Raw genomic sequence first — 13,731 nt, forward strand, 5'->3', positions numbered from 1 at the left:
GGGGGTGGGGGAATGGGATAGACTGGTGATGGGTAGTAAGGAGGGCACGTATTGCATGGTGCACTGGGTGTTATACGCAACTAATGAAGCATCAAACTTTACATCGGAATCTGGGGATGTACTGTATGGTGATTAACACAATATAATAAAATAAAATTAAAAAAAAAAAGAAAAAGACCAGGGAATTATGGAGAATAAATTTTTACCAACTTTCAGGTTTTGTGGATGCTTGGCAAGGTTTCTAGGTCTTTGCTGACCAGAGCAAGATAGATGAACTGGAAGAAAGTAGATAGATCTGTCCCTTTGGTCAGCACTCAGTCCTACTCAGCGCCAGTAAGGGAATATAAAAATAAGACCCATGACCAAGACCAGACTAAGACAACAGCCACAGATGCGTCACTGAATGATCAATTTATGCAGTGATAATTGCCTTAGTAAATCAGGCAAAACCTTACTATTGACTCAATTACAGTAGCACCCTAATTAGTAGAGAGCTGAGGCCTGGGTTATTCTAAATTGGATTTTTCTGCTCTGAGGATTAATTAGGAAATCACTAGGTTTCCAAACTTGTTTTTATAGATTTTTTTTTAATGATTTCCTCTTCATTCTGGCTCACCTTTGAATGGGAAAGAACAGCGATCTCTAATAAATGTAACTACTGCAGTACTTTCGTGTTTTCATCCTGAATATCCATTTCGGCTCAGGCAGCATCAAACACAGGCTCTGTGACAGGCACTGTGTAGGGCTGGACGAGGATGAATGAATCACAGCGTCTGTCCTTAACGCTTAGTGGTTGAGCTCACACAGGCTCTGGAGTCTGTGAGACCTGGGCCCCGAATGCCAGCGCTGCAACTCACAAGCTGTATGATTCTGAGCTTCAATTTCTTTATCTGTAAATTGGGATTCATAATAATACCCACGTAATGTGGAAATTAGCACAATATATAAACACCTGTGGTAAATGTTCAATGAATTTGTCTACTAATAATACATGTACCTTACAAATGAATAGATAATTTTGCTATATGTGCATTCTATATATGTTGATTTTCTTTGTCCTTTTGCTAAAGATGGAGGTAATTTAGGACTGGTCTGGATTGCTAGCAATTCCAAGACAGCACTTTTTTCTCTCATCCTCTTTTCTGCTCTTTCCTACAACTCTCCTTTTCCTTTTCTTGCCTGCAATCTTCTGGGTTTATAAGAAGTAATTCCATCTACCCTTGAGGCAGTTTCTTCCTCCAGAACTGGAGAAAATTAATTTCTTTTGTTTAAGCCACCCAACCTGTGGTACTTTGTCATAGCATCTATAGCAAACTAGTACACATATTTATTGTGTTTCATTCATGATCGTTTGGTCATAAAAACTTTTCCCTCAGAATTTTGAAGGTCTTCCTCCTCTGATTCCAAAACTCAGTATCGCTGCTTGGGACTTCAAAGATGTTCCAATTCCTAATTCTCTCTATTGTAACCTGTTTTCTCCCCTATGTGAGTTTATATGGTTTTCTCTTTGTCCCCAGTGTTCCGAAATATCACAGTAACATATCTTAAGGTGGCTCTCAGTTCATCCTGTTTTATTGAATCATCAGTGGACCCTTTTAACTTGAATACTCTTTTTCAGTTCAGGAAAATTTTCTTGAGTAATTTTTGAATTTTGTGTATGATTTATCCCTTTTTCTTTCTTTACAGAATTTCTAGCTGATCTAGCTGATCGTGTCTGTCTTTTCTCTCCTTTTTATTAATCGGTAAAGTTTTGCTCTAGGAGATTTTTCTCAGCTTACTTTCTGGAAGATTTCAACTTATTTTCAAATGCTTCTATTAAGTTTTCAAATTGTGCTATCATTTTGTTTTAATTTACAAGGGCCATTTGATTTTCATAATGTTCTGGCTTTTTAAAAATCGTATTTTGAGCTTTTTTCACAATTACAACATCTTAACTTTCTGAGCATAATCATATTTTTAATGTTTCATCACTCCACATGGCCTAATATCCTCTAACATGTTTCTTTCTATATTTTACTGTCTTTATAATTCTCTCTCTTTCATTAATGAATTTCTTCAGATACCCAGTAATCTTTGGCTGACTGTCCACATTAAAGAATAGGAAATACAAAAACTTGAGTATAATTTCAGAGTAAATGGGTGGGGCTGTCAACTGGTAGTTTTGTTGTAGGGAGATGGCTGGGCGGCGGGGGCGGGGGGGTTCGTTTTGGAGTCTCCAATCTCTCCCTCTTCAGATCTTTCATCTTAAGCTGGTCAGATTCCCCAGAAAAGTCTCTGCCAGTGTCCTCCCTGGAAAGTCAAAACCTGGCTGCCAATGTTCTGGAGCCTAAGCTGATGAAGGCAGTTGGGAATTTCGGCTTCCAGGATGCAAACATTCACTTGGTCCTCCAGTTTTCACTATGGCTCCCTTACCCCTAACCACGTCTGATGTCTTACAGTTCAGGGGCTGTATTATTACCCTATCCAGAAACAAAAACCAAAAACAGAAAACAAAAACCCTCACAAAACACAACTCCTCCAGGCTTCTGTTAAAGTACAGGTGAAGATCTCAGGATCTAACTTCTTCCTAAACAGCTTTCAACCAGTACTTATTTTAGCAACCCCTGCACCTGGCTTCTAGAGGCCACTGGTGCCCCAATTCTAAAATTTTATGAGATGTTGTAGTTTAAATATGATTGCTCTTGGTCTTGCCCAGAGCTGGTTTAAAAATCTGCTAAGTCTGTTACTACCTGTCAGTCTGCTTCTCACATTCCAACATTTTGTTGCTGTTGCTTTCTGCTGTCTTTGCTCCTTAAGGGTTCATACCTCTATGTAAACATGCACACAGCCCCATTAAGCTCCCTGCTCAGTTAGGAGTCTGCTTCTCACTCTCCCTCTGCCTCTCCCCCTGCTTGTGCTCTCCCTCTCTCTCAAATAACTAAATAAAATCTTAAAAAAAGTAAACACACGCACACATTACTGTTATTTTCATGGGGGTATTGAGAGCCAGATTAAATGCAGGTGTTTAATTTCCCATCTTTACCTGGAAGTCTCAAGAGCAAATATTTCTTAGTTTGTATTTGATGTTCACATAGTAAAGATGATGTCATAAAGTGCAATTAGAAATGACCAATGGAATAAGAAAATGTCTCACATTGCTTTATATTTCAGCACCTTATCACCTTAATCCTATGAAGAGGCTTAAAAATCTTTACTGAACGGTCAGAACTCTGAATATTATGTATATTATATATTTGGCCTGATAGTTATCTCATCCTTTTACCCAAAACAATTATACTTAAGAAGTTAGTTATTGCACTGCGGTGCCTAAAGCCCCCCCAAAAAACCTCTCAAAATAGGCCTTGTCACATAAAAAATTAATTGGTTGCTTTGTTCCTACTTAGATTTTCATTAATTTGAGGACATAATTTAAGTGACAGTTAACTGTACCACCTTGTTTCTCCTTGTTAAAAAATAAATCACTGTTTAAAAGTCTAGTTGAGAAAGTTTTCTGAAATATTTTTCAAAGCATTAGCTTTTACTTTTCTTTTTGCATTATGAAATAATACAACTTTAGCCGTCAGAAAAGACTGGCGCTTTGGTCACCTATTACTACATAACAGTATCACAAAATTTAATTTAAAACACATTTTATTTGCTCATGATTCTTTTATTTCAGCAGTTGTGCTGGGTTAAGCTGGCCAGTTCTTCCACTGGTTCCATGTAGAGTCAATGTGTGGTTGCAGTCATTCTATAGGGGAAGGTGGGTAGACAGTGAGCATGTAGATACATCCTCCCACCCCCTAGAAAGTAAAACATAAGAAAAATAAAATAAAACAAGGTAATGGAAGACAGAGAGAGAGACTTGAGGGACAGGAGAGTAACTATCCTAGCTAAGGTATTAAAGGTGACATTTAAGTTGAGACCCAAATGTTGGAAAGAAACAAGTTGCGCAAAAATCTGGGAGTTGCATGAACAACAGCCCTGGATGGTGTCACGCTGGGTTTTTTCAAGGGCAGAAGAGAAGGCAATGTTGCTGGTTTATAAAGAGGAAGAGGAAGAGGAGAAGAGGTGAGCACATTGGTGTAGGCAGGACCAGACCATGTAGCAGGAGCATGTAGACCATGGAAAGGAGTTTAGGTTTTATTCCAAATCTATGGGAAGTTGGTGAGGAGTTTTAAGCAGAAGAGGGATGAGATTTTATTTGTTTTAAAAGATCCTTGCTATGTAGAGAAAGAACTGATGGGAGAAAGTGAAATTGGAAGAGTTAGGAAATTATTATAGTGCTCTTGGAAACAACTTCAAAGCAAAGAGGGTGATAAAAGATCAGATTCAGGATAACATTTGGGAAGAGGAACTCAGAGAATTTGATTGGATATTGAACATGAGAGAAAGAGAGGATAGAGGATGCATCTCAAGTTTGTGACTTGAGAAATTGGATTTTTACCGTATAATGGTATAGAGCTAGAGTTCTTTTTGGGACATGTTGGGTTCGAGTTGTCTCTTTGACTTGTGTGGAGTCCAGTCATCTACCAACTATGTTTGATGATCTATCTCAATACTTTTTAGTCTCACTTTGTGATTAACCCCCTCCTTGGGCAGCTAAGACATTATGACCCACATTTTTCTGACAAATAACTGGGTCCCAAAGAAGCTCATTGACTTCCTTGTACGCAGTTCTATAGGGCATTTTCATCCCTTACTCACTCTCCTGGTCCAGTTTTTGTAGTCAAAGGGAGAGGCAGGATAAGGATCCCATTACTGAGGCTTTGCCTATATACTCAAATTTTCATTCATGTTTGAGGCAACTGTCTATCTCCTAGCCGCATGTGGCTATTTATATTTTAATTTTAATCAGTTAAAATTAAGTAAAAGTAAAAATTTACTTTCTCATTTGTGCTATCCACAGTTTAAGTGTTCAGTAGCTACATGTGACTAGTGGCTACAATATTGGGTAGCATAGATAAAGAACATTTTCATTATCTCAGAAATTCCTTTTCAGCAACAGTGGACTCTAGATAATTTGTACTAAATTAATTGTGAAGAAAGTGTAGTCATATCTCAATAGCTATTGCCTAAGAGGAAAGTTAAAAAAAATGAGTTGGTATTTGCTTTAAAATAACACCTTTAATGATCAGCTGGTTTTATACCCAGCTCTAATGAATACCTTTCCCCAAATCACACCCCTTGAATGTTCGTGTTTCTCATTTTATCTAATAAGAATAGAGGAGCCTCTATTCTCTATAAAGAGAAACTAGGTTCTTTCCACCTTTGCAATACCCTCACTCAAAATACATACGTGCATAATTCCTTTGTACCCACTGCTCACCTCCACATGTAACACTCTCAGTGAACAGTTCTTTGCACAGAACAAGCCAAACATTTACAGAATGTTTACAACCAGCATATCACAGTACTTTACAACACTGCTGGGGACGGTTGGCTGCAGAACAGAGTGCTAATAACCACAGCCTCAGGGAGTCTGTAGCTAAAACATAATTTCGTTGAATATTCTCTTCCGGTTTTTGCCCTTCCTAGCATGGAGGAGATTGGGAGGCTCATCAAGTGAAAACTGAGGGCTGCTCACCTTCAGAGAAAGCAGGAGAGTAGAGACCCTAGAGGGGAATCTGTAGGAATTTAAGGCTCAGGTTTGCCTATTACTTGATGACAGATCAGCAAGGCCTTCCTCATAGGGCAAGATGAAATCATCCAAAAGTCCCTTTCACACATACATGCATACAGGCAGGCATGTGCTCTCAGCAGTTTCTTTTACAAATGAATGGGAAAATTTGGAACCGACAGATGGGTTTTGAATCCTTCCTCAGTTGTGTGACTTTGGGCATATTACATAACTGCTCCAAAGGGTAGGATAAGTAGATATCTGTGCAGAGCCTCGATCGCATAATTATTCCTCTGCCAATTCAGTTTATTCCTCTCCTTATCCTTCAGGGTGAAGGAGAGAACAAAACTAGAACAGAAATTGCATTTTCCCTTTAAAAATTTCTTTTAAAAAATATTTCATGTTTTTTTATAGGTAGTACTTACATATGATAAAAATTTCCAACGTATGTCAGCTTCCTTTCCAGCCACCTAGTTCTCCCCAGAGGCAGCTAGTATTTCTCGTTGTCTGTGTGAAGTTTCTGTCCTTTCCATAGTCATCCTGTGCATGTGCAAGCCAATAAATACATCATTACATTTATATCTACTTCCTTATATGTGTGTGTTTTTCTCTTTGATGCAAATAGCTGTGAGGCACCTGGGTGGCTCAGTTGGTGAAGCATCTGCCTTTGCCTCAGGTCATGATCACAGGGTCCTGGGATTGAGCCCCATGTCTGACTCCCTGTTCAGTGGGGAGTCCGCTTCTCCCTCTGCCCCTTCCTTGCTTGTGCACTCTCTCTCTCAAATAAATAAATAAAATCTAAAAAACAAAACAAAACCCAAATAGCTATGTGACTATTTTGAACTTTGTTTTCTCCTGTAGTATCTTGAAGATTTTTTTATATCTACATTGAACACCCTTAATCTCTTTACAGATGCAGAGTATTTCATTGTCAAGTTGTACAATAATTTCTCTTTACCCCCACTGATGAATTAAGTCATTTTTAGAATTTTGCTATTATAACCCATGGCATAATGAGTGTTTTTTATTATCTGTCACTTTGCACATGGGTAAATGTATTTGTAGAATAAATTTTTAAAAGAATTTCTGGTCAGAAGATATGTATATATTATATATAATGTAATAATTATAGTTATTAATATTATTATAAATGTGTATATAAAAATATATAATTTTAATAGACTTGGTCAAATGGTCCTTACAGAATTTGTACTAGTTTGCTGACCCACCAGTAATGTAGGAAAGCAGAGTTTCTAAGGTTCACACCAGAGTGCTGACACCTCAGAGACTGAGCCCCCAAGTCTTATGTTTGCCAGAACAGCTCAGCTTACATTGTGCATGTGTGTGTGCATGTGCCTATGTGTGTGATTTTGTTTGAAGAAAGTTGTTTTGGCTAAATGGCTAAGAAAAGCTTGAGAGCATGATATCAAGAATCATCACTGTGCCTTCTCTTAGCCCTTCAGTTTGAAAGAGTGACAGAGAAAATGAGATTGTTCGACACCCTGTAAGAAAATCCTTTGGCAATGTGGAGAGAATGATTCAGGTGGTAGTTGGAAAGGTGAAATAGGTAGAAATATTTCCAGAAGAAGTAGATGCCAAGGTATAAGGAGATAATATTTAGTCACATAGCCCCCAATGTTAGCAAGTGTTCTCCAGACGGTCAGTTCATTTGAGCCCATTGTAAGGGCTAGTCTTGTGCCAAGCCCTGTACTAGTGCAGGGAATACAGAGATGAGCATGGCTGGTCCCTGCCCTCAAGAAGCTCATCCAGAGAAGTCAGGTATGTAAGCAGACAGTTTCTATATGATGTCATAGAAGCAACAGCAATGATGACAGCTAACTCTGCGAGCTTATTAAACACTAGACAGTGGGGTTCTGCAATGCTTGCCATCTCTCCTGATTCTACAAAAATGCTGTGAGAGTAATTACAGTGTTATCCCCATTTCACAGATGAGGAAACCAAAACCCAGGGAAGTTGAGGGACAGTCTCAGTACCACATTGTAAGTGACAGAACTAGGGTTTAGTCTGTGGACTGTCTCATTTCAAAGTCTTAAGGGGAAGAAGGGGTAATGTTAGAACTTAAGGCTCATTTTCCTCCTGCATTAAATGATTTTCTCCTTCCTTCTCTTATTGTAGAACCACATTACTTTTTAGGGGGAGGACATGGGGTTAAGGTAGACCCTTAAAGGGAGATGTGCCCTATGCTGAGGCTCAAAGAATAAGTGGAAGCAAGGAGAACATTCCAGGCAGAGCAACTCTTGGGCTGATCTGAAGGGAGTCAGCCTCCAGGAGTCAGGAAGTTTCTGGCACAGGGAGACAGGTGAGTGGAGTGGGTGAGAGGGTGGCCTCTGGAGCCTGACTGCCTGAGTTGAAATCCTGGCTCTCCCCTTTAGTTGAGTGACTTTGGGAACATCACTCACCTTCTCTGATTCTTCACCTGTAAGATGGAGCTATAAAATACTATGTCCTGGGTTATTGCAAGGATTGAATGAGTTAATGTATCTGGAGTGCTTAGAATAGTGCCTGGCACGTGCCCTATATATTTGTTCCCACTATAGAATCTCCAGGCTCCAGGTACAACCTAGATATAAGGAAGAGGAAAACAAAATTTCGAAGCTCATCTGCAGTGCTTATTATAGAGAACTATTACATGAGCTCACAAAATGTAATGTGCTATTAAAGAAGAAGAAAGCAGAAAACCATTTAATGGAGGAGGGACATGGGCTTTTAGGCCAGAATTGTCCTGTCAAGCATGGTCATTCTTATCAGCTTTCAGCCATCATCTGGTATTGTGAGTCAAAAATGGGCTTTTTTATTTGTGTGTTTCTTTATGGCTTCTTTATTTGGTATTAAAATGGAATGGTCTATCTTAAATAAGGTGAAAAGCAGAGGAGAATAAAATAAAAGGAACTGCATTCAGCGTAACTTTGGTTTTCCTCTCCTCCACTTTGATGCAATAAAATGTTTTCAGAAAACCCTGAAGAAAATACCAGCTAAGCTCTGCAGCTTCCTCATTCACCAACATAGCATTTATCTCTCATCCACCAAGTCAAATTACTTTTTCTGAGAACAGTAGTCTATAACAGAATCCTAGGGAAGTGAAAGTGAGAGGAAAATACTTCTCCAGGGAATCAGCTCATGTGATTTACATTTCATTTTCAAATTCTCTGGCCTTTGTCCCCTTTGTATACTATCCCAAACTCAAATTCCCAGCTGTTCCCAAACCAGACCCCATGCCTGGACTATCTTCTCTAGCTCAGTTTTCTCTCTTCCTCCTGACATTTGAACAACTCTTGGGAATCCATCTTCTTGAAGAAAAACATTTAATAGCAATTTCCCCAACATAAATCTCAATGGCCCTCACTTACTGCTATTCAAAAACATATAGCTGTGTTTGTACCAGCCACTCACTAGATGCTGGGGCTACAGAAATCAGTATGATTCAGCCTTTTGTCCTGAATGAGTTCACGGTCTTGTGTGGGATAGAGACATGCAAAGGGAGGTTGATCCTGCCCATCTCTGCCGTATGATCAAGTTCATTTCCTTTATGGTTTGTCTTTCCCGCTAGACTGTAAGGCTCTCAAGAACACAGATTTTATCTGTTTTGTTTACTGCTGTATACTCAGTACCCTAGACAGAGCCCTCAATAAACATTTGCTGAATGAATGAATGAATGAGAAAACAAGTGACAATACAGAATAATTGATAAATCGATGTGCTTACAAGATAAGAAGTAGCACAGAGGAGGGAATACTGAATTCTTTGCAGGAAAGGAGTGGAGTTGGAGGGGTGAGGAGACCTGTTGTGGGAGGTGACTTCTGAGCTGGGTTTTGAAGGCAGTGGCTGCCACCATTGGTATGCCTTGCACGGCATCCCCACTCTTAGGAGGTACCTCATTAAAGTTTGCTGAAGTTAATAAACTTCACAATTTATGAAGCAATTATACTTACAGTATGTCTAATACTGTACCATTTAGCACATTCCTGGGAAGGGAAGACATGGCCACTTCATGCTGGATATTGTGGTCCTGAAAGCTCTGTCACCTGGAAAACGTCTCAGTTCTCCGTAGGGTAGGAGTATCCCCTGGAAAACCCAGTGTCTTGGTGTGTGTGCATATGAGCCCTGTGAGAAACTTTAGAGGCTGGGTCATCCACTGGCTGAGAAAGAAAGCAATTTTAAGTATATGTTTTAGGAGAGGAGTCCCATCCAGCAAGGAACATGGGAAAGGAACAGACAGAGGCCCTGAGCCAGACCAGAGCTTATTCCCTATTCCTATATCCACCACCCAAACCAGTTTCATGTCTTAAAATTTCTCTTCAAGCCAGATGGTTATGACATGGAAGGGGATGGGCTGGGGAGACGAAAGGAGATAAAAACAAAATACATTTTTAGTTGGATTTATCTAATGACCTTACTGAGGAAAAAAAAATATTTTAAGGTTTCTTAATTGCATTTAGCTCCAGCTCCTTCCTGGCATAATTTTGTTAATGCTCAGGAGACTAAGAACCAAAAATACTGAGGGGTGTGAGCCTCTTGCCTCTGGTGTGATCTCTGGGCTCTCTCATGCTGTTCCAGACCTACCCACTCTGTGACTGACTGAAGACACCTCCGTATGAGTAACACCACATTATGTCACAGATTAGATTTATCACCTCCAATTAACCTTCAGCTTGTGTTTTCAATGTGTGCAGCTTCATCATACACAACAAAGACACTTTCTTCAACAATGCCACAAGAAGTAGAATCGTACATCATATTTTACAAAGAATAAAGTATGAAGAAGGAAAAAACAAAATTGGTAAGTAGTATATTAGTATAACAAGCTACATCTGATTTGGGGGATTACAGACTTTTTTCCTTTGGTTTTATAAAGTTTATATCAATTCTAGAACCACTCATCATTTATAAAATCTCTACTTCTTTGATGGATAACTCACAAGTGTAAAAATCTTAATATCACCCTTAGATCTCTTTAAAATACCATGTTACCTCATTTACCTGAGATCATGGAGAATTTCCCTCAGTTCAGCAAATATTTATGGAGTGCTCATTACGTGCCGGGCACTGGGCTGGATGTTGAGGAGATGAGCATGGTTCTCTCCTGGGGCGTATGTTCAAGCATTTGAATGATGACAATAAACAAATGAATAGATACAGTGAGTAACATGAAAAAATTGAAATGGTGAGTTCAAGCTGAGATGGAGTGGTCAGGGGAAGCTTCATTGAGAAGCTGGGGTTTGAACTAGACCTGATGAAAAGAAGGGCCTGATATAGGAACATGGTGGTGGCAGGGGAAGAAGGGAGGTTGTTCTAGGCAAGTGCAGAGATGAGCTGTCACAAGTAAGGAAGTTCTCCAAATAATCACCTTCCCCATTAAACAGCTTCCAAAATTCATATATACAGATTTTATTTTTTATTTAACTTTATTTTTTAATTCCAGTGTAATTAATATTCAGTGTTATATTAGCTTCAGTTGTACAATATAGGGATTCAGCAATTCTGTACTCAGTGCTCATCCTGATAAGTGTACCTTGATCCCCTTCACCTATTTCACCCACCCACCCACTCCCACCTTTGGTAACCACCAGTTTGTTCTCTTTAGTTAAGAGTCTGTCTTTTGGTTTATCTTTTTCTTTGTTTTGTTTCTTATATTCTACATGGGAGTGAAATCATATGCTATTTTTCTTTCTCTGACTGACTCACTTCACTTAGCATTCCATCTTCTAGATCCATCCATGTTGTTGCAAATGGCAAGATTCCATTCTTTTTTATGGCTGAGTAATATTCCATTGTGTGTGTGTGGAGGGGTATGTATATATACCATATCTTTATCCATTCATCTATTGATGGACGCTCATAATTTATATTTGGGGCATTTTATGAGAACCTTCCCATATTACCAAATTTTCTCCATTATTAAACAGATTATCATATATCAAGAGGACGCAGGTGGCTTCGTCCTTATCTCTGTCCAGACAAGATTTTTATTAATAGTTTGAACAAAGACCTAGTCAGGAGATGAAAATCACACATAATTTTTACAGGGAAAGTTTAATATAAAATATATTATTAAATATTAATATAAAAACATGAGAGAGACGGGGAGCCTGGGTGGCACAGTCATTAAACGTCTGCCTTTGGCTCAGGGCATGATCCCGGCGTTATGGGATCGAGCCCCACGTCAGGCTCTTCCGCTGTGAGCCTGCTTTTTCCTCTCCCACTCCCCCTGCTTGTGTTCCCTCTCTCACTGGCTGTCTCTCTCTGTCAAATAAATAAATAAAATCTTTAAAAAAAAAAAACATGAGAGAGGATTGGAGTAATCAGGGATTGGTTAGTAAAGGTTAAGGAGAACGCTAGAGAATAAAGAAATAGGAGATATTAGGAGCAGCTACCACTTCTAGAAAGACTCTTCCCACAAAACTGAGACGTAGATTCTGTTGGAAGTGGTGTAGCTGTGGTTCAGTAGGTGGTGGAACAGTTTTCTGGGGGCATGGTGGGGGACTGCCTAGAGGGGTTCCAGGGAAGCCATTCATCGAGAGGTGTTGCATCAACAGCATTGCTCTGTGAAGCTGTTCAAGGAGATACCTGCCCTTGGGGAGGTGCCATGTGCTACGGGCCACCATGCCCTGTAGGAAGTTGGTACCATAGAATTCATGTGTTGCAGAAGTCTGCTGAGGGAAGCATACTGGTATCAGGGAGACAAATTTCTCCCTCCTCCAGGGTCTTTCCAGTGCCTAATACTGACAAAGCTTAACATTGTACAGTCTGTTAAGGAGAAATATTTACAAGGTCTAGCTCCATTTTTGCAAAGTAGGCAATGAAAGTGTAGTTGGAGCTAAGGGGCAAATGTATTGATAACTGGTACTTGGCCTAAACAGCCTGTCCATCAAGCTTTCAGGTGGAGTGGACTCTGGAAGAATGCATTAAATATGTTTGTCATTGGAGTCAGGAACATAAAAGATCTCAGTGATCTGGAAATCTCAGCCAAATCCAACAAGATGACATTTAATTGTTTGTAAATGTAAAGTCCTGTACTCGAATTCAGCAAAACAACTATCCTGGTACAGTGTGGGAGAAATGTTGCTCAACAACATCATGAGAGGAACAGACTTGAGAGACTTAGTTGAATGCAAGCTCAGTGTGAGCCACTCTGTGAACCGCCAAAACTACTTTGATCCCAAGCTGCATAAATTAAATATAATAGAAAATGATAACTATCCAAATCTGGATACACCTGAAATAATGTTGAGTGAGAGTCTATGTAGGTGGATATGGTAAAATCAAACCTGATTTAGATATTCCTTAACATCAGCGGGGTTGTGAATTAGTATATCTTCATATTCTCTGCATCAATCACCCATCTTTGAGACATGTCCTCTCCATGATGTCCTCCATGACCATTCCACCTTGAAGGAATTCTTCCCTCTTCCCATGAATTCCTATGGCAATTTCTTTGAAAGTGTTTATTTGATAATCATGTACAATTCTTATTATCTTGAATTCTTTATTTTCAATGACATTAGGAAAATTCTACCACCTAAAGAGAACCATTGTAATATTTTGGTGTATTAAATAATTTAAATATTACATTAATTACTTTTTTCATATTTATGCATTTACCCATGTAATTTTAACAGACTTAGGGTATACTACACTAACTTTTATCATACCTTTTTCAGTTAACATTGTATCATGAAAATGCTAAAAAAAAAAAAAAAACCAAGTGGAAGTGAAATGATTATGGCAATAGCTATTCTGAATTATTTTATAAAATGCAAATTTATAAAAAACAGTGCCTTCACTAATATTGACACTATGATTTGCAGCACACCTCACAGTTTATTATAAAACACTAGTGTGTTGAGAATCTGCAGCTAAAAACTGCTAGATGGACAATAAGCTCCTTAATTGTAAATAAGTTGCCCTATTTGTCTTCCTATCATCATTGCCTAACATAATTCTGGCTTATAGTAGGAGTGCTTGTTGAAATGAATTGAAAATCTTTTAAACATGATTAATATCTAACCATCAGCATCCTTGCACAGTCAAAAATTGTGTACAGGGGCGCCTGGGTGGCACGGCGGTTAAGCATCTGCCTTCGGCTCAGGGCGTGATCCTGGCGTTATGGGATC

General features: G+C 39.0%; 1 protein-coding gene across 1 annotated transcript in view; it reads left to right on the forward strand.

Annotated features, from left to right (window-relative positions):
* Positions 1–13,731, forward strand: part of LOC100484394 (anoctamin-4) — a 336,625-nt gene that overhangs the window by 224,462 nt on the left and 98,432 nt on the right. Inside the window, exon 9 of the mRNA XM_034644141.1 lies at positions 10,291–10,397. Coding sequence (XP_034500032.1) covers positions 10,291–10,397 — 107 coding nt within the window. The remainder of the gene's footprint in view (positions 1–10,290; positions 10,398–13,731) is intronic.

Source organism: Ailuropoda melanoleuca, chromosome 15, assembly GCF_002007445.2.
Source record: "Ailuropoda melanoleuca isolate Jingjing chromosome 15, ASM200744v2, whole genome shotgun sequence".
NCBI lineage: Eukaryota > Metazoa > Chordata > Mammalia > Carnivora > Ursidae > Ailuropoda > Ailuropoda melanoleuca.